The sequence below is a fragment of the Apteryx rowi genome, unplaced genomic scaffold (genome assembly GCF_003343035.1).
Source record: "Apteryx rowi isolate R43461 unplaced genomic scaffold, aptRow1 scaffold_99, whole genome shotgun sequence".
In the NCBI taxonomy this organism is placed as follows: domain Eukaryota; kingdom Metazoa; phylum Chordata; class Aves; order Apterygiformes; family Apterygidae; genus Apteryx; species Apteryx rowi.
In genome coordinates this window covers 1,840,362-1,865,679 of record NW_020451304.1, presented here as the reverse complement: position 1 = coordinate 1,865,679, position 25,318 = coordinate 1,840,362, and the positions used below count along the sequence as shown (strand labels likewise).

The 25,318-nt window shown below is 39.1% G+C and overlaps 1 protein-coding gene across 2 annotated transcripts; it reads left to right on the top strand.

The window, feature by feature from the left end:
* Window positions 1–342: 342 nt before the first annotated feature.
* Window positions 343–23,477, top strand: RPA1 (replication protein A1). 2 transcript variants are annotated; one of them, XM_026055261.1, is made up of 16 exons: window positions 343–423; window positions 717–795; window positions 1,326–1,434; window positions 2,221–2,309; window positions 7,082–7,150; window positions 8,429–8,561; window positions 9,389–9,491; window positions 10,590–10,658; window positions 10,803–10,995; window positions 12,077–12,216; window positions 13,874–14,022; window positions 15,973–16,105; window positions 17,123–17,299; window positions 18,596–18,703; window positions 22,001–22,087; window positions 22,466–23,477. In XM_026055261.1, exons 1-16 carry the CDS (start codon window positions 382–384, stop codon window positions 22,571–22,573), a joined length of 1,788 nt encoding a protein of 595 aa, XP_025911046.1. In that variant the 5' UTR covers window positions 343–381; the 3' UTR covers window positions 22,574–23,477. The 2 variants fall into 2 exon arrangements, with proteins under 2 accessions (XP_025911046.1, XP_025911045.1); XM_026055260.1 differs by having other exon boundaries at window positions 7,082–7,168.
* The last annotated feature ends 1,841 nt before the right edge of the window (window positions 23,478–25,318 follow it).

Genomic DNA, 25,318 nt, shown 5'->3' with positions numbered 1-25,318 from the left:
CGGCACTGGATGTTGGGCTAGGCCTGGTCGGGAGGGGACTGGGGGGGTGGAAAGGCCCAGGGTTGGGCCTGGCCCTGAGGGGGGCACCGGATGTTGGGCCAGGCCTGGTTGGGAGGGGTCTGGGGGTGGTGGTGGTGGGGAACAAGGCCCAGGGTTGGGCTTAGCCCTGAGGGAAAGGGGAGAGTCTGGGCATGGTGTGCTGAGACGGGCTGGTCCTGAAGGGAGGGCCCCAGCTGGGCCCAGCGATGTTGGCCATTCACATTACCATGGCAGTTTCCTGACAGTTCCCCCTCTGCTGTGGGTCTCCTGAGTGAGAAGGTGGCACCTCTCTGAGGGTCTCTCTTTTTTTTTTTTTTGATTTCTCCTCCTCTCTAGGCCATAATGCAGGGGGAGAACATCTCCAAGCCTGTGCTGCAAGTCATAGTGAGTACTCCTCATTACTTTGTCCTGTCAGCTGTGACTGCGTGCGCTTCCTTGCAGGGTTGTGAGCAGGACCAGACTGCAGCCGAAATTGCTCTGCAGAGGAGCAGAGCATGGCTGATGTAGCCTTAATGTGACTGAGAAAAGTAGGTTTTGTATGACTGGAGCTCTGCTGTTGGTAGCAGTGCTCAGGAAAAAAGCTAAATAGACTGAGTCATTCACTGAAGATGCGACTTTGCTTCTGAAGTGTTTCTGAATGAGCCAGTGAGGACTAACAGTCTGGTGTTTTCCTTCAGAATACACGGGCTATTGCTACAGGAAATGGGCCACCGCGTTACCGAGTGTTGATGAGTGATGGTGTTAACACACTCTCCTGTAAGTATGACAAGCTGCAGTGAGATTTTCACAAGTGTGGAGATGCTAACGTTGCCATAGTTTCTGGTCTAATGTCTAGGTTTGTAGTGATGAAATGAGTATAGAAGGAGCAAGTGACATATATAGTGACTGCTTGTATTCTGAGCTGTGCGACTGCATTTCAATACTCCCTTGTGAACTGTAAGCAAGTAATTCACTACAGGGTATAATGAAGACATAGGAATCTGTAGCTGATGTTTTCGTGGCTTTGAAGTAGTTTAGCTTAATCATTCTCTAATTTCTTTAATGTATTCTAGCTATCATTGCTTGATCAAGTCTCCTAAGTTTGGGGGACAAATCCTTATTTTATGTTCAGAGTGCTGGTGAATTGTTAGCTGTTACACTGTTTCCTGTGCCATAATTAATGGAGCAAGCTGTAGATCTAATGTAACACCAGCAGACTGACTGAAAAAGTTGTGGCCAACCATGGTAGCCCCTCTTAAGGATGGCATATGGTAATTGTTTCAATGTTTTTCTTCTACTTCTTGCAGCATTCATGTTGGCAACACAGCTGAACTCTCTTGTGGAAGAGGAGCGCTTAGCAGCTCACTGTATCTGCCAGGTTAACAGATTCATTGTCAACAGTCTGAAAGATGGAAGGTATTCATGTTGTTTTAATTGCAGTAATGCTAATGGGTACTCCATCCTGTGTGACTAAGCAGAGGCTAAGTGCTTTTGATTGGGGTTATCCATAAATAATTGGTCTTGAGTATGCAGGAGGGAGAATACCCAACACAAGCAATAGCAGAAGTAAAAATTACTGAATGTGATTGCAGTGAGTGCAGATGTATCTAATATAGTAGTTTAATYGTAGGCAATGAGCTGCAATACACAGAATTATACTGAGGTTTGTTAAAATTCACTTAAAATCACCTGTTGTAGAAAAGAAGTGATGACATTTTCCTGTTACTTAGAAGTCTTTGGTCTTTCTTTTATGAAACTTTGAGAGAAGAAAGGGGTAGGATACTGTAAACTAACAAGTGATTTGGGTAAAGTGACAATCTAAAAACTGCAAGTGTCTTGGAGGATGGTAACTGAGGTTCTGCATCTTTTTTTATTCAATGTTTCTGTGGGGGGAATATAACTTCTCCTGAGTCAGGGAATGTATTCTCTCCTGTAAAATCTGTCTATGTTCTTTCAAGTCATTTCTGTGTGCCCATTCTGCCTGTCATCTGCTCTCTTTGATGAAATGTGATATTGTTTTAAGCCTAGCTGTACCTTGTGAGTGAGTTAAGCTGACAGTGGAGAGCTTTTATTTCCAGATCTCTTGTCCAAAGAATCTGCCCCTACTGGCTATTTCTCTTATCTGCAGCAGAGGATATTCAAAGYCTGTTAGGCATGCAGACAGAATGAAAGTCTTTATCACTGTCTGCTCTGTGTTTGTAGGAGAGTCGTTATTCTGATGGATTTGGATGTTCTGAAAACTGCTGATATGGTTGGTGGGAATATTGGCAATCCGGTGCCATACAATGAAGGTAAGTAATTACAGTAGAAAAATAACTTGTTTGAAGAGACTGTTATGATGATCTTTCAGCTGCCTGTTTCTTTTCATTTAACAACAAGCAGGCAGACGTGTTCAGCTTTCTTATGCTTGCAACAATGATGTCCAGATCTTGAACATCCTTTCTATTTGTTTAACGCAAAATAGACTTTGTATTTGTGTAAAATCTTCACTATAGTTGAAATTTCAGTCTCTGTGATATTGGGAAGTATCTATACTTTGTGATAACATTGAGAGCTTTTTATCATACATTAGTGGTCTCTACCTAGTCTTCCAGTAAGTATGTAGAAGCTGCTTGTAATGAGTAACCAAAGAGACTTAAGATTTTTGGTCTGGAAAGAAAACAGCAGGAGGAGGATGTAATAACAATCTATGAAACTGTAAGATGGCATGGAGGAGATGAGTAAAGAATGATGAATCTCTCCYGCTCTTCTGTGTTCATTTGATGCTCTTTAGTTCTTACATTATCAGGCAGTGGTTTTAAAACAAAGGCTGTACCACGCCCCCAAAGAGTGCATAGTTAAATTATGGAACTTGACGCTACATGATGTGGGTGCCAAAAATTGGCACAGGTTCAAAAAGCAATTAGACATGAAGGAAAAATCCATTAAAGGCTGTTAAACATGACAGTACGTCCTTTGTGTGAACGTTGGGTTCAGGAAGCACTAAAACTAGATTGCTCAAAGTATGTGGATGAGATACCAGTATGAAAACATGACCAGTATACAGACTTTCCTAAGCACCTGTTACTACTCTGCCATCTGAAAAAAGATGCAGAGCTGGGTTGGCACTAACTAAACCTACCACGAGTCTTTTGTTTATATTATGTTGCATAACTATTTATGTTCTTTATTTTAATTTGCTGAACTTATTCCCAGGCCAGTCACTTTCCAGATGAGTGTATATTTTTCTRCCTCAGAGATATGTTCAAAAGTTGAACCAAAATTGTGGAATATGTTCTGTTCTTCTAATTCTACTCCTAAAAAAGGAGAGAGGATAAGTAGCACTTAAAGATATTTGAACAGCTTCATTATTGACCTATATACAAGTAATAGCTGAAACTAATTAGCAAAATAGCTCTTTATGGAGAAATGGCTGTTTCTGGTCAAAGTGAGTAAATATATTTTCATTACTAAGGGACCATACACTGTCAACAGTTTTCTGTAGGATATTTTGGACAAACAATGATAATAGACACACTGCTGTTCTGGTTAGAAATCTACTTTACTAATTGAAGTAGAAATTTCACTGTTGCAAAGACATCTTTCTTCATTAAATTTTCTTTTTCCTGGGGGATTAGAGGGGCGTTTGTTAAATGAGCCTAAAGAATCCATTGTTCCTGTGATAGTTACTTAGCTAATTGCTGTTTAAAAAATGTGTTGACATCTCTGATTTTATGGTTTAATCTCACCGTTGCTGTAGAGACCAAGATTTTCAGAAAAGCTATTGAGCAGACAGTTCTGTGTCTTTCTCCCATTTCCTTTGCTTACGTGATACAACAGCAAGTTTCTCATGACCTATAGTGTCTTTCAGTTGTCATATTGTTGCTTAGAAACAACTGAGAATCTTGGATCTTACAAAACTGATTTGAAAATAAATCTTAAAGAGTATAAATTTTGGTAAAAATGACTATGACTTTGGTAAAAATGTCTTTGTAAATTATTGGTGTTATTCTCTGGATAGATTTTACTTTTTCAGCCTATAGCTTTGATAGATGATAAAGAAACTATGCAAGTCTTAAATGGCTATAATCTTTACAAAATTTTACCAGAATTGTTTGCCAGAGTTCTTCATTTACACTCACAAAAGTTCGCAGCACTGAAGTTTTTAAATTCACATGTTATTTGGGGATAGCATTGTTACAGGGTGCATGATCACAATAAGTGCACTCTTAAATTAGATGAGTAAGAGGTTTTGAATTTGATGTGCTGTATACTGCATTTTAACACTGACATTATTCTGTAGATTTCATACCCTTTGATTTGGTATTAAGTAAGGTCCCAGTTACAAAAGACGGTAATAGTTTAGATTAGGTATGCCCAAACCAGCCTTTCTGCTCTGCAGGGCTGCCTCATTTGTCATAAAGGCCTTTATATAATGGCAAAGGGTTATTTAAAGTTGCAGATTCTCTAAGTTCTTCTATATATTGACAGGTGATATTTTGAGGAAAACTTAGCTAATGCTGAATGAATATCATAAGATCATTTTGCTGTTTTCTTGAATGAACTTCAGATATTTTTTAAAATGATTAGTCCTACTTTTAGTCTTATTTTAAGTTCAGATCTCAAATTGCTAAACCTAGTAATATAGAATATTTTTTTTCTAGACTGCAATACCACAGTAGGACCCAAGGAGTGAGAAGTTAGCTTTTGGCCACTTTACAGTTGAGCAGTAGGTGGTTAATCTGCCTAACAAGGAAGCTAGAGACACAATCTTCTTAATACACATCATAAAAACTTTTCAGGCAGCGTTTCACAATAGTATTGAAAATTAAGATTGAGCAGTTCAGTTCTTAGTAGAAAATAAGATGATAATGTTATTACTGTCATTAATCTCATTCAAATTACTCTGATGTTGGAATTTATTCTTACTGTAACAATTATTTGTTATTTATGTTTAATTTGTCATTAATCTTTCAGTGTTGAAATGTTTGGTATACTTTTACTTTCACTTGAACTTTTCCTTTCTGCTCTTCCTGCTGTCACCTTTTGGTGTCCATTCTTTCGAAGTGCATTTTCTCTCCTCCTCTTCTTCCTCACATGCTGCCACTCAAAGCTGGGACAGATCTTCTGTCACCATAGCACTGAAGCACGACCTGTTGGTAATAACCATAGTCTCATGGTTCCAACAGTTTATACTGCTATTAGGTTGGAGTGGGCTATGTGACTGGCTTTGACCAAAGGTTTGGAACTGAGTAACTCAGCACACATAAAACAGAAATATTATTAGGTATTTCAAATGCTTTTTCAGCTTAATGAATAATTAACAGCTAAAAACCAGGCAGAGGAGTCAGCTTTCTGAGGACTATAAGTGATCTGTGGGCCACCAGCCACCAAACCCCATAATTTAGGAGCATCTGAACTCTTCAAGCAATAAAACTGGAAGGAGTTTCTGCTGCTTCTGTACTCAAACACATGCACAGATGTGTTAATATATTCTTAATATGTTCAGAAATGCCAGACTGTAGGTAGACAACCATTAAAACACGATTTTGTGTTTCATAATACACAAGTGCGTGTTATGCTATTTAAAAATCCTAGTGAAAAAATATTTGGGACAAAAGTAGTGAGGAAATCTATTACTGTTTCATACGCTCATTCCTGTTCTTTTATTCTTTATTCCCTTTCCAGACATTTTCTTTCTCTTTCTCTTTTTTTTTTTTTTTTTTTTCCCCCCTACACCCTCCTCTTATACAAAATGAATTTGGGGTGTTGAAGAGTGACCCTGACTGGGTCTTCTGAGCACCCGAGGCAGATGAGCAAGGGTGAAATCTGACTTCTCCATCTAGTGGGTTCTTCAGTAAATACACATTATTGTTTGACGTCACACTGTTGCCAGGGAGACTGCTGTCATCAGTTCACCGTTGTGACTTTACTGCGGCAAGTTAGAGGAGCGTATTGGTTTTGTGTGAAGACCTTGTTCTGGATTAAAAATAACTAGAGGGTCACTGTTACCTCCTCGGTCTACTGAGGTAACATGCATGCAGCAGGGACACCTTGCATTGCCTAAGTTTCCTTAACATACTTCTGTGCCATCCTCTCTTGCCATTCTGTTCTGGGGTTCGATGCTTTTGTTCTCTGTGATGTTTAGGGGTTTGGTCTGATCTTCTTTTCTTCCCCTCCCTGTGACTATCTTGCTTCCCTCATGCCAAATCAGTGGGGCTTTGCCTGCTTGGGCCTAGGATTTCCTGTAAATTCTTGGCTTAAGAATTAGCTGTGTCCAGAAAGACAAAAATGTTGGGTGCCTACTGAGCTCAAGGCAAAATATGAAAGGAAAATAATTATTTCTGTAAAATAATCCAGGTATTTGGGCTGTAGATTAATCTTTCAATGTAGTATTTCTCTAAAGATGTCACGCTGCTCTTTCTCACGTAACTCATCATCAATTTAAGGTGCCTAAAAGTCTTGGAATCTACAAAAACATGCAGGTGTGCACCCACTGTGGTTCATCTCACTCCCGGTGCAACTTACTGCCGTGTCCTGAGAGGGATGTGGTGAATGCTGAGATGAACCCATCATCCCCACATTAACTATCTTCGTATATTGGAAATAAAACATTACAAACGTTTTGTCCTGTGTTAACTTCATATTTGACTTCATCCAGCGCTTTTTTGGTCCTCTCTGAATTTTAAGAGGTACTTCTGCTACAGTTTTTATCTTAGCTTTTAGGTGGTGGTGGTGGTAGTAGTAGTCAAAACTACCTGTCAGAGCAGCAGAAGCCCGTAAAAACTGAGAAGCTGTCAAGATTACTTCAGTACTGTCCTTCTAAATAACTGTCAAACCTGAATCTTTCCAAGGTAGAAAGCAGTTGCTTGAGGAAGGATCTGACTGAAATTCCTCCATGTTTAATATTGTTCACTGGATAACTTACTACTGCTGTGTCTTATAACACCTCAATTTTAGTATGTGTCCCCAGGGTTAAAATTTTGTTTTCACAGTAGCCCTATGTACTATAAAAGACTTAAATGTAGTTTTAATTACTGTGCTCTCTACTGTCCTAAATGATGTCTTTCCATTTGATTATCAGGGCAAGGGCAGCAACGTTCTTCAGCTCCAGCAGCAAACCCTGCACCCAGCAAACCCCAGCAGCAAAATGGTAATTTGTCAGTAGCAGGTAAGAGTAATTCTGGGCAGGACTCCTGGAATCTGCTTTGTGCAGTGAAAAACCTGCAGTTTCAATTTAAAATAGTTCCTTTCTATAATGTTGCTGGAAGAGAAGCAATATATTAAAGACTAACCCATAGCTTGAAAGATGAATTGTTTTAAGAGGTTATTTTAGGATTTAAAAAAAAAAAACAAAAAACCAAACCAAACAAACCCCAAACTGTTCCCCTGCCAAGTGGGAGGGAAATAGGAAGGGACTTTGGTAAAAACTCATTCACAAAGCTATGTAAGCCGAACATCTAGTCCGATGCAATTTTGCATTCTTGAAACACTACTCTTTAGACACCCAAGTAGGCTACAATTTGGAGCTGACCAAAAGGTGCGTTATCAATGTTGAGATATTGAGGCCAAACAGTTTAGGTGCTACAGGACAAATTAATCTGAGAGTACATCTATAAATACAATTTTTGATGAAGTTTTTTCAATGGCGAGTTACTGAAAAAGGCAGTCAATTTGAATGTCAATGTATAGACTTATTTTTAAAGCAAAAAAGCTATCCAAGTCCTAACTGTCAATGAGGCTTTAACCTGTCTGTATTCTGTCCCAAACCATTTAAGAAAGATTTTGAAATAGCAAAACTCTTATAAAAGTTTACTACAACAGAAAACCAGCTTTTCTTAAATTTGATTATAAAGTTCTACAAAGTTCTACATTTATAGGTGAATAAGATTAATGTTTAGAGCTAGCAGTAGTGTCGTATGTGAAGAAATGGTTTGATTTTGGGGTATCATTTCTTAATCATTTCCCCAAATGGTGTAGATCCAAAGCTCGATGTACAGTGTTTTAGATCAGTTTGCAGCTAACCAACAGTTGGCCCATTGTGTTTAACTGCTTGATCCTGGAGATGTCTTCATTTCCAGTGCAAGTGCTCTAAAAATCTGAGTATTTTCTCTTCTGCAAGAGTTTGCAGCCTGGAAAATACTTGTGACCCAAAGTAGAAGTGCTTCAACAAATAGTTTACAGAAACTTGATGTGGTGCCCACGTAGCACAGTGCATGGAGCTTTAAGTGCTTGCCCACATTTAAGTATAACCTTAGCTTCTGTGCAGCTTCCCATAGCATAGCAGGAAAACTTCTACAGATGAATTGCGGTGCCCAACCTGGTACCAGGTTTTAACCTGGCTTTTGTCTGTGTGTGTGTGGTTTTTTTTTTTTTTTTTTTTTTCCCCCTCCCCCCTGAAATTCTGTGTGCTTTGCTGCCTTTTTGAAAGGTTCTGCTGCTCCGAAGTACCATGCTCCCTCAAAGCAATTTGGTAAAGCAAGTGGTCCCAGCTCAGTGAAGACACCAGGTGGATCACAGTCCAAAGTAGTGCCAATTGCCAGCTTGAACCCTTACCAATCTAAGTGAGTTATAATTTTTTTACAGATATTTAAAGTGTCACAAGCATGAAGGAACAATCTCTTATTTTTGCTTTCTCATGTATGAACCTCTGGCAAATCATTTTTTATTAAGTTTTTTTGACTTCATCAGTTAACTTCTAAACAAAACAGCTGTACAGGGTTTGTTGTTGTTTTTGGGGTTTGTTTGTTTGTTTGTTTTCAACACTGACAATCTGAGATTGGCCTTTGTATTGTTTTGGTAAAGTTACCCTGTTGAACTTGATGGGTTTTTAATTTTTTACTTGAAAATCAATTGGCTGGGTTTTTTTTCTTTTTTCCCTAAAGCAAACTTTTTTGGCAATTTAATGATAAAATAATTAAGCAAGCTATTGACTTCAGCTACTGTTCTGTTTAAAAGCCTGAGGATGTAATTTTTTTGTGAATAACATCTTTAAGTTATGCAAGCTGATTTGCTTACGCATGTTAAATATAAAACCTGTAATTGGGCTCTTGAGTTCTAATATGGCTTTTCAGAACAGGCAAACTGCTATATAGGGAAATGTACCTGAGAAGAGTAAAATATTTGAGGCCTGCTCCTATGCAGAAGGATTGCTCACTATTATATCTATCGGATATTTTATGACTGGCTTTGTTGCTGCTTTCTATATAACCTTCTCATTTTTAATGGTCTAGGCCATTAAAATAGAAAGCTGCAGAAAGGCAGGTAGCCTTGCTAAGGTGCAGTGGAAAAATTCCGGCTTTTAAATTGTAACACTCAAGTTCCAAAGGTTTGTAAATTTAATCCCTTCTAAAAAGGGGACATAGAACAGTGATTTCTTGCACATTTGCAGGTGGACCATTTGTGCCCGTGTTACCCAAAAGGGCCAGATCCGCACGTGGAGCAACTCCCGTGGTGAAGGAAAGCTCTTCTCTATAGAGCTAGTTGATGAAAGTGTAAGTGTTGCATTGAGAAAAATATAATGTTTGCCAGATACTGATGAACCCTTCATAAAGACAGAACAGAGGAAATAAAGCGTATTTTAAAAAATGGTATTATATTACAGCTGAAACTTGTACTTTCGTATTCATTAACTTGAGCATCAGCAGCTCTTATTCAGAAAGAAAGAAGTCTTAAATATATGGCATTACTGGTTACTTTTCGTCAAAGTGTGTGACTAAACTTTCGCAGCTTCAAAATATAGTTGTTTATGGAAATTGACAACCTAATTAGGTTTGTAGTTCCCTTTAGATTGAGAAAGTGGTCTCATTTTTGCTTAAATATCACCTTATAAAACAAGGTGCAAGAGGAGCATCACCTCCCAAATATAAGCTTTCACTTTTTATGAGGAAATCGGGGTATGAATTATTGTAATACTAGGAAATTTCACCTGTGGTTTGTTTGGGGAATGGTATCTGGTTAATCTGACTAAACTTGCAGTTTGTCACACAAACCTCTTATCAAATTACAGCCTTCAGTCACAAAAACAAAATTCTGCAAGATTATATTTAGTATAAAATGTGAGGTTAATAATACAACATGTTATCATCAGCCATATATTTTCTCTGCATACTGTCAGTATTCACTTTTTTAAAAGTAGTTTTTCTATCTAGTGAATTTATAATTGTTATTATTTGTTACTTAAGGACTTGACATTTTGTGTAAGCAGGAGATATCACAATACATCTGTGTACTCACTTGTAGAGCCGAGTGATCTATCTGAAACTTTTTTTTGCTTATAATGGAATACTGTTAATGCCAGCTTTAAGTGTATCTGTCAGAGGTGTATGTATGATACATAATTCTCTTGCATTTCATTTTGGAGCTCTAGATGTATTAATGAAGATTAAATGTGAGAATTGATCGTCAGGTATAGAATATGTTATTCTAGCTATAACTACAAATGCAAGGGGGATATTTTTGTTTCTCACATGCCTGGAGCTAGTCAGACAGACCACTCTGTCTGTAGAACTGGTACCACTTTAACATTGCAAAGATTTTTTTTTTTTGCCTGCTGAATTTCAGTTCTGACCAGCTCTCCTGTTTTCCTGCAGGGTGAGATTAGAGCTACTGCATTCAATGATCAAGCAGACAAGTTCTTTCCACTCATTGAATTGAACAAGGTACGGTAGCATCGTACTCTCGTAGACTGACATGAGCTAAAAAGAGGAGCTTAAGCATAGCAAGGATTTTCTAAAGGTGAACACAATCTATTTTCTCTCTCTGACTTCTGATAATATCCTCTGTTTCACTGTTTTCTCCTGTAGGTATATTATTTTACCAAAGGCAATTTGAAGACTGCTAACAAGCAATACACAGCTGTTAAGAATGACTATGAAATTACATTCACTAATGAAACTTCAGTTGTGCCCTGTGATGATGCCCGGCATCTTCCATCTGTTCAGTTTGAGTTCGTATCCATCTCTGACTTGGAGAACACACCCAAAGACTCAATTGTTGGTCAGTATAAGTATCAAAATGGGAAACTGTAAGGCTTGAAATTCTATTTTGTGTTGTGAACACTGGGGAGGTAGTGAGTGTACAATGCTTTATGGTCTCTTGAATGAAGTTATCCAGTGCTGGTTGCCATTAAAAATGCCTTGGGTAACTTTACTGTTAAGATGTCTTTTGTCCTTTTCTGCTAACAATATATACTGATTTATTTGCAAACTTGTGCTTCAAGCTAAAGACAGCAAATGATGCTTGTTTATTGTGCTGTGTTCATTGTTTTCCACAGAAAAGGGCTGAAGGAAAAAAWGTCCTTGCTCAGCACGTGTGCATTTCATACCTTCCGTGGTCTTGCTTTCTTGTACTATCTAATTATCTCTGTAGCAATTTTGGCATAATTCATTACATCCAAGTCCAAGTTGCATGACTGTTTTGGCTTGCTTTGTGAAGTATTGGGGGTTTGTTTTTCTGTAATTTGTTGGACAGAGTATTCCGGAAAAATCAGAGGCTTGAGTGGGGGCGGGAGTTCTCAGGTTTCACAGGCACAAGATGCATGTGATTCAGAGGCATTCAGCTAGGAATTTTAAAGGTAGATCTATATTGTTGAAAGTGGTTTATTGTTAGGGAGTGCAAGGTGAACTGCATTACTTCTTGCATTCCAAACATGTGGACTGGTAAGGGCATTAGTTGCTTCTTGGTGTTATAGTCGCTTTGAAACCCCTCGCCTGAGACTTGTGCTTGAACAGCAAGGGGGTCTTGCAGGATCAGGGCTGGAGCCCTTTGGCAGAGTGGGATGGAAAAAGGTAGTATAATGCCTTGATTTTTCTAATGTGGTGAGTCTTGCGTTCATGAACATCTTCATGAATTCGTCAACAAAATTAAAGCAAGAATGAATTCTCTAGTAGAGCTTTCTTCCACCAAAAACATTCCTACTGTAATATATTCATTTTCCACATCAGTTTTGATACGAATAGGGAGATAGGATCTTACAAGGTAAAAATGTGACACTGAATGGGTTCTACTCTTTGGTCTCAGCTCATATTCCCCTATTGTGACCCTTGAGCAAGTCTAACTAAATTGTAACTTTTTTCAGATGTAATTGGAATTTGTAAGAGCTATGAAGATGTCACTAAAATTACAGTGAAATCTAACAATAGGGAGGTGTCGAAGAGGAATGTGCACCTGATGGATACATCTGGGAAGCTGGTGACAGCTACGTTATGGGGAGTTGAGGTACGTACTCTTACCTGTTTTTAAACAAAGGTTCCGTTATGTAGGGTGGAGAAACAAATGTGCTGTATGATCTGAGATGGGCATAGCACTGAGACAGAGTCCTAGGTGTTTGAGGAATCAGGGACAGAGAAGAGAAGGTGAAAGACTGTCTGGTTTCATTCAGGTGTGATATTCTTAACCTTTCTCTGACAAACTGCTGACAAGATCTGACTAATATGTTCTGAACAACTGCAGACGTTGTCTCAAGCCCAAAGACCAGAGATAGCAGGCTTCTGATTTAGAAAAGGATATGACTTGTAGTTTGATTATGGAAAAGCCCGATGGCTACAGTTGTCTCAATTTAGATTAATTTTATTCATAGCATGGGGTATTTGTTACCATGCATAAACTCTGCTTACCTAGGTGGCTGAAAGGCCGTATCTCAAACTAAAAGAAGTGTAAACATCGGAGACTTGGAGTTGAGAGGCTGAGTAGTTGCAGTAAACTGCTCCTTTATCCTTTTAACAAACTACTTTGTTTTTTAACTATATTGTAGATGCTTAGGTATTTATGTTCCACTCTATGAAATGGGAGTGACCCTACCAGTTTGACAGTGATGCTTTATGACTAAGTGATCATCAAGTACACAGATATTGGAGGTAGCTAAACACTGTTAACTATCTGCTGATATAAATGGAGTAAACTAAATTTGAGTATTTTGAAGTTCTGAGGCCGATGCACCTTCTTATAGGAGAGGTTACTGGGCAGTTGATTTCTGGTGTAATTCTCCAAGGAGAGATCAGGGATCTGCATTTTACAAGGTTAAATACGTTTCCTTACTTGTAGAATAGAGGTAATTACAAGCATTGAGGGGAAGTGACTTATTTAGGGCTGTGTGACTTGCAACTGGCACAGCTGAGGTTAGAATCCATATCTCCCTAATAGCAGTCATTGCCTTAATTGCCCAGATATGTTGTGTGTTCTTTATACATCTCATGGGTGCAGCAAACAGTGCTGCTAACCCCCACTCACTTGTGATTAAGTGCATAATCCTCTCCTTGCTTCCGAAGTGGTGTGGAATTCAGAAAAACTATACCTTTCAAAACCTCTGCAGTACCAAGAGGTTCTTTGTTTGGCAGCGTCTGTGTGACTTTACTCAGATAATAAACTGATGGCAACTGAACAGCTTTAAAGCACCTTTATAAGATTAGAAACAGAAATGGAATGACAACAAAGTTTTGTCAGCATATCTAGACTTCTTACTTAGTAAACAGTAGTGGAAGAGACATGCTTGGCTCCGTCAAGCCAAGTGAGTAGTTTCATCTTCTGAAAAGTCTTCTCTAGCTAAAATTCTCTTGTTTGGAGAAATCTCCATTATCTAGACCCAGCCCTCTTTCTAAAATACTAGTGTAAAACTCCTGATGGAGGGGACCAATCCTTTCTTTCCAAACCAGTGGTCTGCAGCTTCTCTGTATCAAGATTTAAGGATTCTGTTTTTTCCACAGTCTCCTCTTAAACTCTTAGTGATATAGTTTAAAATCATACCTCCCAAATAAAGTAAAGAAAGATAGTTTGGTTTAGATTTGTTCTCTTGTCATGACCTGTGAATTATGACCACAAGTTCAATACCTTTAACTGTGGTGTGTCACTATTGTTTTCTGTCTTTTCACACATGCAGGCTGAAAAATTTGATGGTTCTAGACAACCTGTGATAGCCATCAAAGGAGCCAGAGTCTCCGATTTCGGTGGTAGAAGCCTGTCTGTCCTGTCCTCGAGCACAGTTGTCATCAACCCCGATAGCCCAGAGGCTTTTAAGCTCCGAGGATGGTATGACTGTTTGTGTTGATTCACTTCAACCTGCTGTGGAATCTCTGTTTCTTTACTGTTATCTACTCTGCACTCTATTTTTCTGTACTTGAGCTAGAAACTTTTCTTTTTCAAAATCACTAGGGACTGAAAGGCTGTCTTTTTTTTTTTTTTTTTTTTTTTTTTTAAAGCTGTTCGACTCACAAACTTGTAATTCCGTGACAGATCTTGAAGAATTGGAGTAGGAGTAGCGTATGCTGACCCAGAGCCTTGGAAGGCAGCATGAAATCAGGCTTTTGACTAACTCTGCTTTCTGAGGTGTTAGCTGAGAGAGCAATGTTTTTTCATAGGCTTTTTCTGTTATGTGGAATCTGAGGATCTGTATGTACTCTGTTGGTATGGACTGGAGGACTACGTTGACTTCTTACAGTCTCTGTTCCTTATCTGATGTTCTTCAGATAGCGAATAACACTTTCATCTATGTCAGCAAAGCAAAGTGACTTCATAGTGGTTTGTTGTTGATTCTAGTGTAGGAAGCTGCTGAATTGTCTACTCTAAGTACTAATATGGTGGAATGTGGTGTATGTACTAAGTGGGTGCAGTGCCTAAAGCATTAGGTTTCATGAATCCTGCATTTAGGTTCCACCTAAATCCCCCAAACATGGATAAAATACTTGTGTTGGCATTCTCCGTTTGTCAGATAGTTGGCTCTTCCGTGCTAAAGAGGGTTGTTGAAGATAAAAATTGATTGTGGGTCTCGGATATTACTGTGACATTTTCATTAAGTTCAGGTTTTGAGTCCTGTTGGTGCATGCAGTCTGTGGGTTAGCAATATGGGTGCGTGAGGACAAAACAGCATGTCCTCCCAAAGAACTGAAAAGCTACTTGAGAAGCAAAAGGGAAGAGAGGAAAAAAGTTCAAGTGCCCTGTGGTTTTCTGTAAGGCTGCGGGGAAAATATCTGTAATCTAAGATTCTGGCTTTCTGGCCCTGTTCTGAAAGGGGCATCAAATCTGAACAAATACCTGATAATTCTCCACCAGAAGATGGCTGAGCATAGCTGCTTCTCAAGCCTGTCGGTGCCATTTCTTCAGCAGTCTTGACATGTCAGTGAACCGAGGTTTTCATTATCCTTCTCTTAACGTAATCTGACTTGTAAGCAGGATAAAGAACATGATAATTCAGCCTCTGGTTCTTCTACTTTATTGTAATACTCCTAGAGATCTTTGTGTGAGGTAGGACTGACATGAGAAGATGTATATTTGAGCCATGAAGGCTGAAACTGAGTTTTACTGGAAAACAATGTAATGCTATATATAAAATATGTAATAATATGGTGTAGGTTAAAACTAGCAGTCTTTCTGCTGAGCTGCTCAAAATCGGGCAAGATGTGATTCAACTACTGGTCATGTTACTATACACAGGTGGAAACAATTCTTTTAAAGGCAGTTGCATCTAAAGTTTCAATGAAAAGCCCTATTTTCTAAAATCACAAAGCCACCTGGATGGGTTGCTACTACAACCTTTGCTGAAAAGCAGTGCTTTCTTAATTTAACATGGGAAACATAATCTGTTCAATGCTATTTGCTTTTCTTTCAAAGCTGCTGCAAAGATAATGGTACCATGTAATTTAATTTTAATTATGGAAATATCTTGATGCCCTTAAATCTTGTTATCTGACTGCCTTTAAGAAGCATGCAGTGCATGGTTTGACCACTAGCTGGCAAACAAATTGCAGTTATATAGAACAAAGCTGTCCTCCTTTTGTGAGTTTGTAATATACTATGCTAATTAAGCCAGAGTATTAACTTATTCTGAAATGCTATTTTTGTTTGTACTGTAACTGTTTCCTTTGAAATCATTGATTTAAAAAAAAATCCCTCTTGTATTAAGTACATGAAACTAAATGTAAGCTTTTGATAAGTCTGTGTGGTCTGCTATCCGAAAACAGAAGTGCATCTTTATGCTTCCAGGTTTGACTCTGAGGGGCAGCTTTTGGAATGTGCCTCAATCTCTGATGTGAGGGGTGGACCTGCAACTGGGGGAAATACCAACTGGAAAACTCTGTTTGAAGCCAAATCTGAGAACTTGGGACAAGGAGATAAGGTAAAGCAGGGCAACTGAATCTGAGCCCGTGTTCTGTATAGTTGGGGGGCGGGAGGGAGCTAGATTTCATGCAGGTGTTCTGCTCATTGGAGTAGTCCAGTTGTTGAGCAATACATGCTTAATCTTTCAGAATTTATGCAATTACAAAAATTAAGTTCAGGCTCATTGCAGATGTCACAACATGATACTAAGTTCACAGGAGAGTTCTGAGCCTTGTGTAAATAGTCCATCCTAAAGCTGTTTATATAAATAGCATAAAGTATTATAGGAGAAACAGGTGCATTAAGAGGAAGTGGTTTTCAGGGGTACACAGCTGGTCAATAGAAAAGCTAGGAATAAGACCCAGGTCTCTGGCATTCCAGTCCAGTGTCCTGTCTAGGCTTATACTGCTTCTTGATTTATTTATTTCAAACTTAAGTGCTAAGCCATTCAGGATACTTAAGAACTTCTATTTAAGGAAGAAACCTCACCTGTAATTCAGCTATTTTACATGATGTTTCTTGCATATGCTTCTTAAGCAACCTCTGTTTATCTGTTGAAAGACTTGATTGTGGTCTTAAACCATTAGGATGATTACTTTTGTATGGTGAATGTGTATTTTGTTCTGTGGATATAGATTAACCAAATGCTTATCTGTAATGTTACATAGTAAGTTTTTTTTTTTGTACTGACTACCAAAAGAAGCACAGGAAAGTGCAGAATCTTAATCCTGTGGAAACAGTGGAGATTTGAACAGACACAATGGAGAAGCAAATATGCTTTATCTGAAGAAAACCTAGCAATTGGAATTTCCCTCAGTGGAAACACAAAATAACCTTGCTGTAAGGGCTTTATTTAACATAATGGAAGCTTGGAAATGATTGTAACAGAAGGGTTGATTTACAGTTTCCCAATAATCCATATCTGTTAAGCCTTTTAATCCTAAACATCCAAATATGGATACCATGCTTTGTAGTTAATTCAGAATTAGAAAACATTGAGTATTTTGAGGCTAATGTTGCACACTCACCCTCCTAGGCGGATTATTTTAGCTGTGTGGGCACAGTGGTACATCTGCGCAAAGAGAACTGCATGTACCAGGCATGTCCCTCTCAGGATTGCAATAAGAAAGTGATAGACCAACAAAATGGACTGTACCGTTGTGAAAAGTGTGATCGTGAATTCCCTGACTTCAAGTACCGCATGATGCTTCTGGTAAGTAAATGGATTAGAGGAGAGAGTGTTTCTCACTGACTGATTTCCTTGTTCAGTTCAAAAAAAACACCTTTTGAGAGAGTGGGGTGCTGGTGCTTTTCATCCATCTATGGTGCCTGTGGATTAGAGGATATTTAAATGGCTTGTATGCTGTACCTGAGTGAGGAATGTTTCATTGAGCTGATTAGCAGTTTGTTTTCCTAGTGCTCCAATTAAAAGCTTTGCTCTCTGCCAAAAAGTTGATGCTAGCTCAGTTGATTCTGGTTTCCAAGTGTACTATGCAGTGCAGAGTACAGATGGCCTACGCCTCTTCAATAGTGAAGATAAACTGAAGTAAAATGGCATTTCTGGAGAGCAGTAATTGCACTTTTACAGCTGCTACCTATATTTAGTACATTCTTTTGTAGGTATTGTTCTGTCTCATGCATTAATGRAGCTGCTTCAGAAAACTGTCTGAGGATTGTTATTGTGATGCTTGCTTACACCACGAGCATTGAACCTTCCTCTGTTTTACRTTATGAATTAGAGTTGTATCTGCTTCTTAAAAATGCTGTGCCAGGTGGGCATGCAGAGAGAAGGGAGCTATCCCTGCAGTCTCACTAAAACGCACAATGCTTCTGAATAATTTCTAGCAGATAACTTCTAGGAATACATGAACTACTTTACATAGCAGAATCATTCTCGTAGAATGTAAAGGGCTACTGAGGGTGCAATCATAGGAACAGCTTTTCTCCTATTTTCCCAGTCCTAATTGTCAAAGCAGACAGAGAATGCATGAGGCTAGTACTTGATCTTTTTACTGCTCTTTCGTGCCCTTGAATGTTTTGATAGTCTCCTCGTAGCATAAAAAGCATGTAGTATTATGTTCAAGTTCTCATGTACGTACTAAGTACACGCAGGTTGCAGTTTTGCTGGTGTTACCCTTGGTTATTGCCATTCTGGGTTGCCTGTTCTTGCTCACAGCTCATCAGTGACAGCAGAACAGAGCTGAACCTCCATCACAGTGTGTACCAATATCATCTTGTTGGCCTTTCTCTGTGACTCAATTTATAATGTACTGTCAATATTAACTTGCTTTAAATTACGATGACATTCTATGCAGCTATAAAAAGAGCTGTTGCCTTCCACCCTCGGTGAAGAAAGTAGCTACGGAGCACTGGGCTCTGATAGTTACTTGAAATTTAAAATGCTCTTCAGCTGTAAAATGCATTGCTCTTTTGTACTGCCTTCCTTGAGTAATACACAACTGGATGAAATCACTTGTCTTGTTTTTTCCTTTTTTTTTTTTTGTTTTAGGTGACTATTGCAGACTGTTTGGAGTATCAGTGGGTGACTTGCTTCCAAGAGTCAGCAGAATTCATTCTTGGGCAAAGTGCTGCTTTCCTTGGAGAGCTGAAGGAAAAGGTAGTCCATCAGCTTATTACTTTTTTTAGCAAATGTTTAGAATTTGAACTATACTTCACCCATCTTGTTGTATGGCTACCCTCAAACTTCTTGCTTTTTCTGATCGCCCTCTTAAGAAGGTGTTCTTGTAGTGTTAATTTCGAAGGCAACTTGGAGAAAGATCTAAGGTGTGTGGTACGTTAGTGCTGATACTGCAGGGAGCATGGTCTTGTCTCTGTGTGCGCATGTAGCACTCTTAAGTCAACAGAGGTGGCAAAGGCATTGGGTTATGTCCATACAGCTGTTGTGGAAGTTAACAGCTTTGTTAAACACAAAGAGGGCACGTGAAAGGGATATTCTGCTGCATTTGGCAAGAATTTGATCTTGCCTGTGCTCTGAGCTGATGGGCTAACTCAGGCCTTTCAGTCAAAGATTGTCCTCCAGATGTTGGACTTCAGTATCTCTTACAAGATCACAAATCATTGCTTCTCCCTACTCTGAAGTTCTTGGCAGGGACTTGTTTACTCTCCTCGGGATTATTTTCCACAGGCCATCTGCCTGGAGAACAGAGAGATTTCCCCCGTAGTTTGCTCCCACAGTCAGTCTGTCTACCTCTGAGCTCTTTTGGCTGTTAAAAGCTGAGGATCAGCCTGTCCTTATCACCTGGACCTTGAGAGACAGCTGATTACTTGGGGCTAGTGCTACAGCCCTTAGAGGGCTGACAGCTTTAATACATGCTGAGTACAATAGAAAGGACAGGCTGTTTAATCATTGTACCTAGACTGAAAGAATCTACAAAAAATGCTTTACCCATGAATGCTAACAATATTATTTCTAATATGTTCCAAAAATTGTTTACAAAACCCCAAAGTTCCAGAACATTTGTATGTATCTTTTTAAGTAGGCAGGAAGCTTTTTGAACTAATGTGCGTTAGCCCACTTCTCAGGCTCCTTTTTTTTTTTTTTTTTATTTCTCTAAATATCAGAAACTTTGTGGGCCAAAAATTGACTTTTAAAATAGGTCATTTGTGGAGTTACTTAACTAATCTTTTCTTCTCACAGATTAGAACAGTTTTTAAGGTAGTTGTAAGTCATTAAACGGTAACTGACAGTATTTTCTTCCCTCTGTGTCTATAGGCTTCTCTACTGCATTTTCCTTTCCTTCCACCAAAATAGTCTTTTCCTCTTTTTAGTTGGCAGCTACATAAAATATGTGTTTTTTAATTATATGGAAAGCATAATAAGTTCTTGAATGGTGAATGAGCATCGGTCTAGAGCGCTTGCTGTGTTTCCAGGCTAAGGCTGTAGTGTGGCTGATAGCAGGGCTCTGGATATACCTGTTGTTGGTAATCCTGTTCCTTGGCTGTGGGAGCAAATGAACCAGGAGGGATTGCTGAGTCTGTAATCCTGCCTGCCCTGAGGCACGGTTGTAGACTCCTGCAAAGCAGGGTTAGTTTTTCGATAATTTACAGGCAAGAATGACTTTGGAAATTTCCTCTACTTTGGCATTCGGAGGTAAATGATATCAAGCTTGTGGTTCCTGGCTGCTAAAAGTTTGTGTGATGTCATGAAGGCTGGACACCTCTGCTCTGTTGGAGGATGTATTGCTAAGGCGTTCTAATTAGATGTGCTTGCACTTTTAAATTAAATTTCCATTTTCAGACATTCCTAATTTGTCAATATTTTCTTTCTTCAGAAACGCTTAATCTCTGCTAGAGTTCAAACAAAATTTCTTAGTCATTTTTAAAGCTGAAGGGAACTGGATGGGGAAGGATAGACGGCAGTTCCTATGTAAGAATACAGACTTGCAGTGTCTTTTGAAGAGCTGGGTAGTGGAAGCGGCTAGGGGTAGAAAATGAAACGCAGCGTGGAATGAGCCCTTGGGCAGGAATGCTTTGTGTTCCAGAAGAGATTGTTTTTGATTTGATACTTTTATGAGCCTCTAAAAATAGTACTTGATACATTTTTAGTAAACTTGTCTTAGTGTTTTTTCTCTAAAGACCTGATGCAGTGTCCTGTGAAGTTGACAGAAATCTTTCCACTGCTTGCAGTGGGTATTGAATCCATGTACAAAGACCTTACTAAACGTAGATGCATATGCAAGGCTTTTCATCTACTTTTTTATCATACCTATTACCAAAACTTGGAGGAAACGCAGGGTAGCAGTGGCTGGTATACTAACAGCATTTTCCACTCACTGAAGGTTAGCATAGTTTGTGACAGAGCTGGGAAGAGAAGCCAAATACTTTGCAAAGTAAGTTTCTTATCCTCTAATCCATGTGATGGTCAGAAGAAAGGGTTTTTAGCATTCAGAAAGGCTATGCCTGAATTTTGCAGTCTGTGAAAACTAGCTACTCCTGTTCACCTTCATTTGTTGTGCCTTTCTAGATCTTAGAAGAATTGCTATATAGTGTAAAATAGTGCTGCGTACATTAAAAATGACAGATGTAACACTTGGAATATAAGGGAAACTGAGATGGGTTCAACTCCAGATCAGATACTCTGTTTGCTTCTGGGCTGACTGATCCAAAGTCAAGTGCATTTGGTAGATATATGCATTAATACTTATTTGTTTATATCATCATGGGGCTGTGGAATTTTTGTGCAATGTCAGCAAATCTTTTTACAACTAATTTATACAGCAATAGACAAGGCTTTCCCAGTCTCCACAACTTGTCTGTTTTTTTTTATGCTGTTCTTGAGAAATGGCATGTGGTAAAGTATGCCTATTCATATGCTAATTAGAAGTAGTTTACCTTATCAATTTAATATGGTCTCTTCTAATGGGTATAAAAGCATGTTCAAAACATACAGCCGCTTTCTGACAAAGCATCCTCATAAATAGGTCTGTATCGGGATGTGAAGGATACATACAGTCTTGATGGACAGGCACAGAGGCTGAATGTCTAACAGACCGTTAATAGGGAAATGGTTAACTCTGTTAGTGTTCGTGGTCATAACAGAACATCAGAAATAACCAGTTAAGCAGTATGAAAGAATTTCATGCAGACTTGTACTATTTTCAATCTGTTTATTTGGTTGCAGAGTCGGCGCAACTGTGGGCTATTTCTTTTAGCCAGCTAAACCAGTGGTGTGTGGGTTGTTTTGTTTTGTTTTTAACTTGAATTAAACTTTCTCTTAAATTGTAAGTTATGGTTTTGGCATCTAAAACTTGATAGAAGATTCAGCTCTGCCAGTGTGATCCAGTTAGTCACATGTTTTGTCAACGTCTACAAAAGGTGAACTTTCTGAAAGTTTGTGGTGCTACCAGAAGCTTGGAGTGTCAGCAGCTAATGTCTGTCTCTGTCCTTCTCGCAGAACGAGCAGGCATTTGAGGAAGTGTTCCAAAATGCAAACTTCAACACATATGAGTTCAGGATCCGAGTCAAACTGGAGACTTACAATGTAAGTATCCCCCAAAAAGCAAATAGTGTGGCCTGTGGCTTGCATGGTTGGACTTGTTTCCATAAGAAATAGCTTCTTCCTCTCGTGTGCGGGGAGAAGTTTCCAAAGATACGTGCTCACAGCAAGTACTATCTGTCTTTAGCACTGGAGCATTGAAGGAGGGATCCACTGTCCTTTCATAATACTGCCCCCTCTCAGGTTCATCAGACCTGGTGTGGTTCAACTGAAAACAGTATAGCTGCTCTAGGAGTCAAAACTTGCATTCTTCAGTAACTCTGATACCAAGAGCAATGAGATACTGGGGCAAAAGAAGGTTAGAACCAAATGCCTGGAGCACAGAGCTTTCTTCTTTTTACATGCCATTTTTCTCTTTCAAAGGATGAATCTCGCATTAAGGCTACAGCACTGGATGTCAAACCTGTGAACTACAGAGAATACAGCAAGAGGTTGATCACAAGCATCAGGAAAAATGCTCAGCTCGGATGAGAGGGCTGGTGCTGATTGATCTGAAGCCAAAGCTTCCAGTTCCAGGAAAAAATCGAGATAATGTTAAATTGATTTCTCCCCACCCTGTGTGAGACGATTTGGCATTAGTTACACCGTGCATGGTAGTCCAGTGTAGTGGGCTGAGTGATTTAATGCATTTCTCTGAACATATGCCACTGGTAGGTAAGATTGCACTCAAATGGCCATGATATTGTAGACTATTGTGGTCAATTAAACTATGATAGTGCTAAAGAGGACTCTTCTAGACAAATTGCCAGTATCTTTAGACAGAGCATTCAGAATGTCTGAAGTAACTTTGCTTTCTTGGTATATGTAAAGCTAAATTCTATAACCATTGCAAGAAAGTAGTGACAACCTTGGCACTTTGACTTGTTCAGCAAAGGGTAGGAGGAAGACTGTCATACAGCTTTTGGATATGGACTAAAGAGAACAGGTCTATTAGCGCAAGTTAGTTCTCTTCCCTAGAATTCAAAGGCTTTCTCTTTCCATAGGTGCCATGCAGTTGTTAATGCTTGGAATGGCAATATGGTAGAATTATTAATCAAAGACATATCTCTTATATCTGAAGAATAGCCTTCCTTCAGGGTTTAATAGACTGAGTCAGATGGGTCTGATATTAATCAAAATTGTCTCTTCTGAGGAAGGCAGATAAGCATTGACTCTCCATCCCCCAGGGAAATCTAGGCAACTACAAAGCATTGCTTTAGTTTTCAGTTCAATTAATGCTATGTTTTTGACTGATTTCTAGCGCACATTTCCTGCCTATACATACTTTGTATGTTTGTATGTTCAGTTTCTTTGGTTTTATTTGTAATGATGTTAATCAGAAACAGGTCTTTAAGTGGGGGGAGCTTTGTTTCAATAAACAGTGTTTAATACCTATGTAGTGAATTTTGCTTTCTTTGAACACCAAAGACTTCTCATTACTGGAAAGCAATTAATTAGCTTTCATAATAAGCATTCACTTGGGGGAGATGGTACCTTATTACAAACTCTAAGGTTAGACCAAAGAATGGAGACTTCTTTGCCTGATGTTAACAGCATGGAAATGCAGTGATATTTTCACCATTTCTGTGCCTGAGAATGCTGATGAGCTGGCACTTCTGGGATTTTTATTGACGTTTACACAGCAGTCTAAAACTAACCAGGCTTTGAGATTTGTTCAGACATAGAGCTAGTACAGAAAACAGTAATTATGCTACTGGGCTTTTCAGTCAGCAGAGCATGCTAGCTCTGTGTGCTCCTAATCACATTAATTATGTGTTCCCTGGCTGCAGCTCACAGCTTGGCATTTGCTGCACAGCTCCAAGCATCCGGGCAGTACTGCAGTTGGTCTTTGGTAGCAAAACTGAAGTTTGTTTGTTTGTTTTGCACTGTAGAGCTGTGTTCCTTCATGTATTTGTTTGCTGCCCTTCTTCCTGTGGTTTCCTGTTTGTCGTCTTAAGGCTTTATGTTGAAGAACTGCAAACGCCGTTTCCATTGACGGACATGAAAGACGTTATCCTGGGCCCATTAGTCGCACAAACAACCCCTTCCTCCTTTTGGATTCTGAGGATCATGACTGGGTTCTTCTGCTGATGCCTGGAATTTTTTATTGAAGTATTTGTTTCCTCTGACCTTGCTTATAAAGCATTGACTAGAAAATTACAGTCTTCAGCATGGTTCTGGATTGACAAATGGTAGGTTAGCAGTGATAATCCATCTTTCCACTCTGCTAACCAGTTTTCTAAGCTCTGCTCCTCCCTTCTGTCCCTCCTTCCCAGTTTGAGGGGGCTGATAGCAAGTGGTAATGCAACATGTTCCTGGAGGCTATTTCTTAAGTCTCAGGCCACATCTACACTAGAAAGTTTTATGGGCATTCGTGCTAGCATGCATTTGCTGGCAGTGCAGCTTTATGCTCTCTATTGGGGCAGCTCATTCTCCCAGAGGGAACTGCTGTGCATGCGTATCACTGGGTTTACTCTGCCATCATCCAGAGCACTAGAGATGGAAGGTATCAATACTCGAGAGGATTAAGGTATTCTACGGGAAGAGCTGAATGACCTTGAAGACTGGAGCAAAAAAAAGAACGTAAATAGTTGATGTGAAAAGTCCTTTACTTGAGCATCCACTTTACAGCAGTTTTTTTTTTTATTAGTTCTCATTAGTGATTGGAAAAATAGAGGGGTTTTAAGCATGCTTTAATCAGTCAGTATGTGATAAGACATCAAGCTATGTAAGGCAAGGTATTTCTAGTATAGCTATACAAGTATGATAGCATTATATAAGACTCTGGTGAGATCTCATCTCAAATGCTATGTACAATTCTGGTCTGCTCCATATAGAGGCAAAAAATCTCAGCTGGGGTAAGTATAGAGGAGGACTCAAAGCTGAGTAGGAGATTGAAGATCTTTTTTAGGAGGGGCCTAGAAGAGCTAATTTAGCAAAATGAAACCTGAGAGGGGGATATGATTTCCCTCATTCATATTCATATATATATATATAATATATATGAATATCTCACTTCCTTCTCTTGATCATAGAACAAACTGTTGAAGATAATCTGTTAATAATAATTTGACAGGTGAAAGAAAGCATCTGATCCTTCATGTCGGTGAGGTTCTGCGCAGCCTTCTCGCTAGATCATGAGGGCAGAAAAGCTGTGGAGACATCTTCATTCTGTCCTCTCCGTTTCACTGCCAAGTAGCCACGGTTATACAAACCCTGCTGGATCACTGCAGATGC

Bases quoted from the DNA above. Each gene is read 5' to 3' on its own strand.
- RPA1 (XM_026055260.1), top strand. From the start codon at position 382: ATGCAGGGGGAGAACATCTCCAAGCCTGTGCTGCAAGTCATA. The intron at 1,435-2,220 runs GTATTCATGTTG...CTGTGTTTGTAG, and splicing joins AACAGTCTGAAAGATGGAAG to GAGAGTCGTTATTCTGATGG. The intron at 16,106-17,122 runs GTAAAGCAGGGC...TCACCCTCCTAG, and splicing joins ACTTGGGACAAGGAGATAAG to GCGGATTATTTTAGCTGTGT.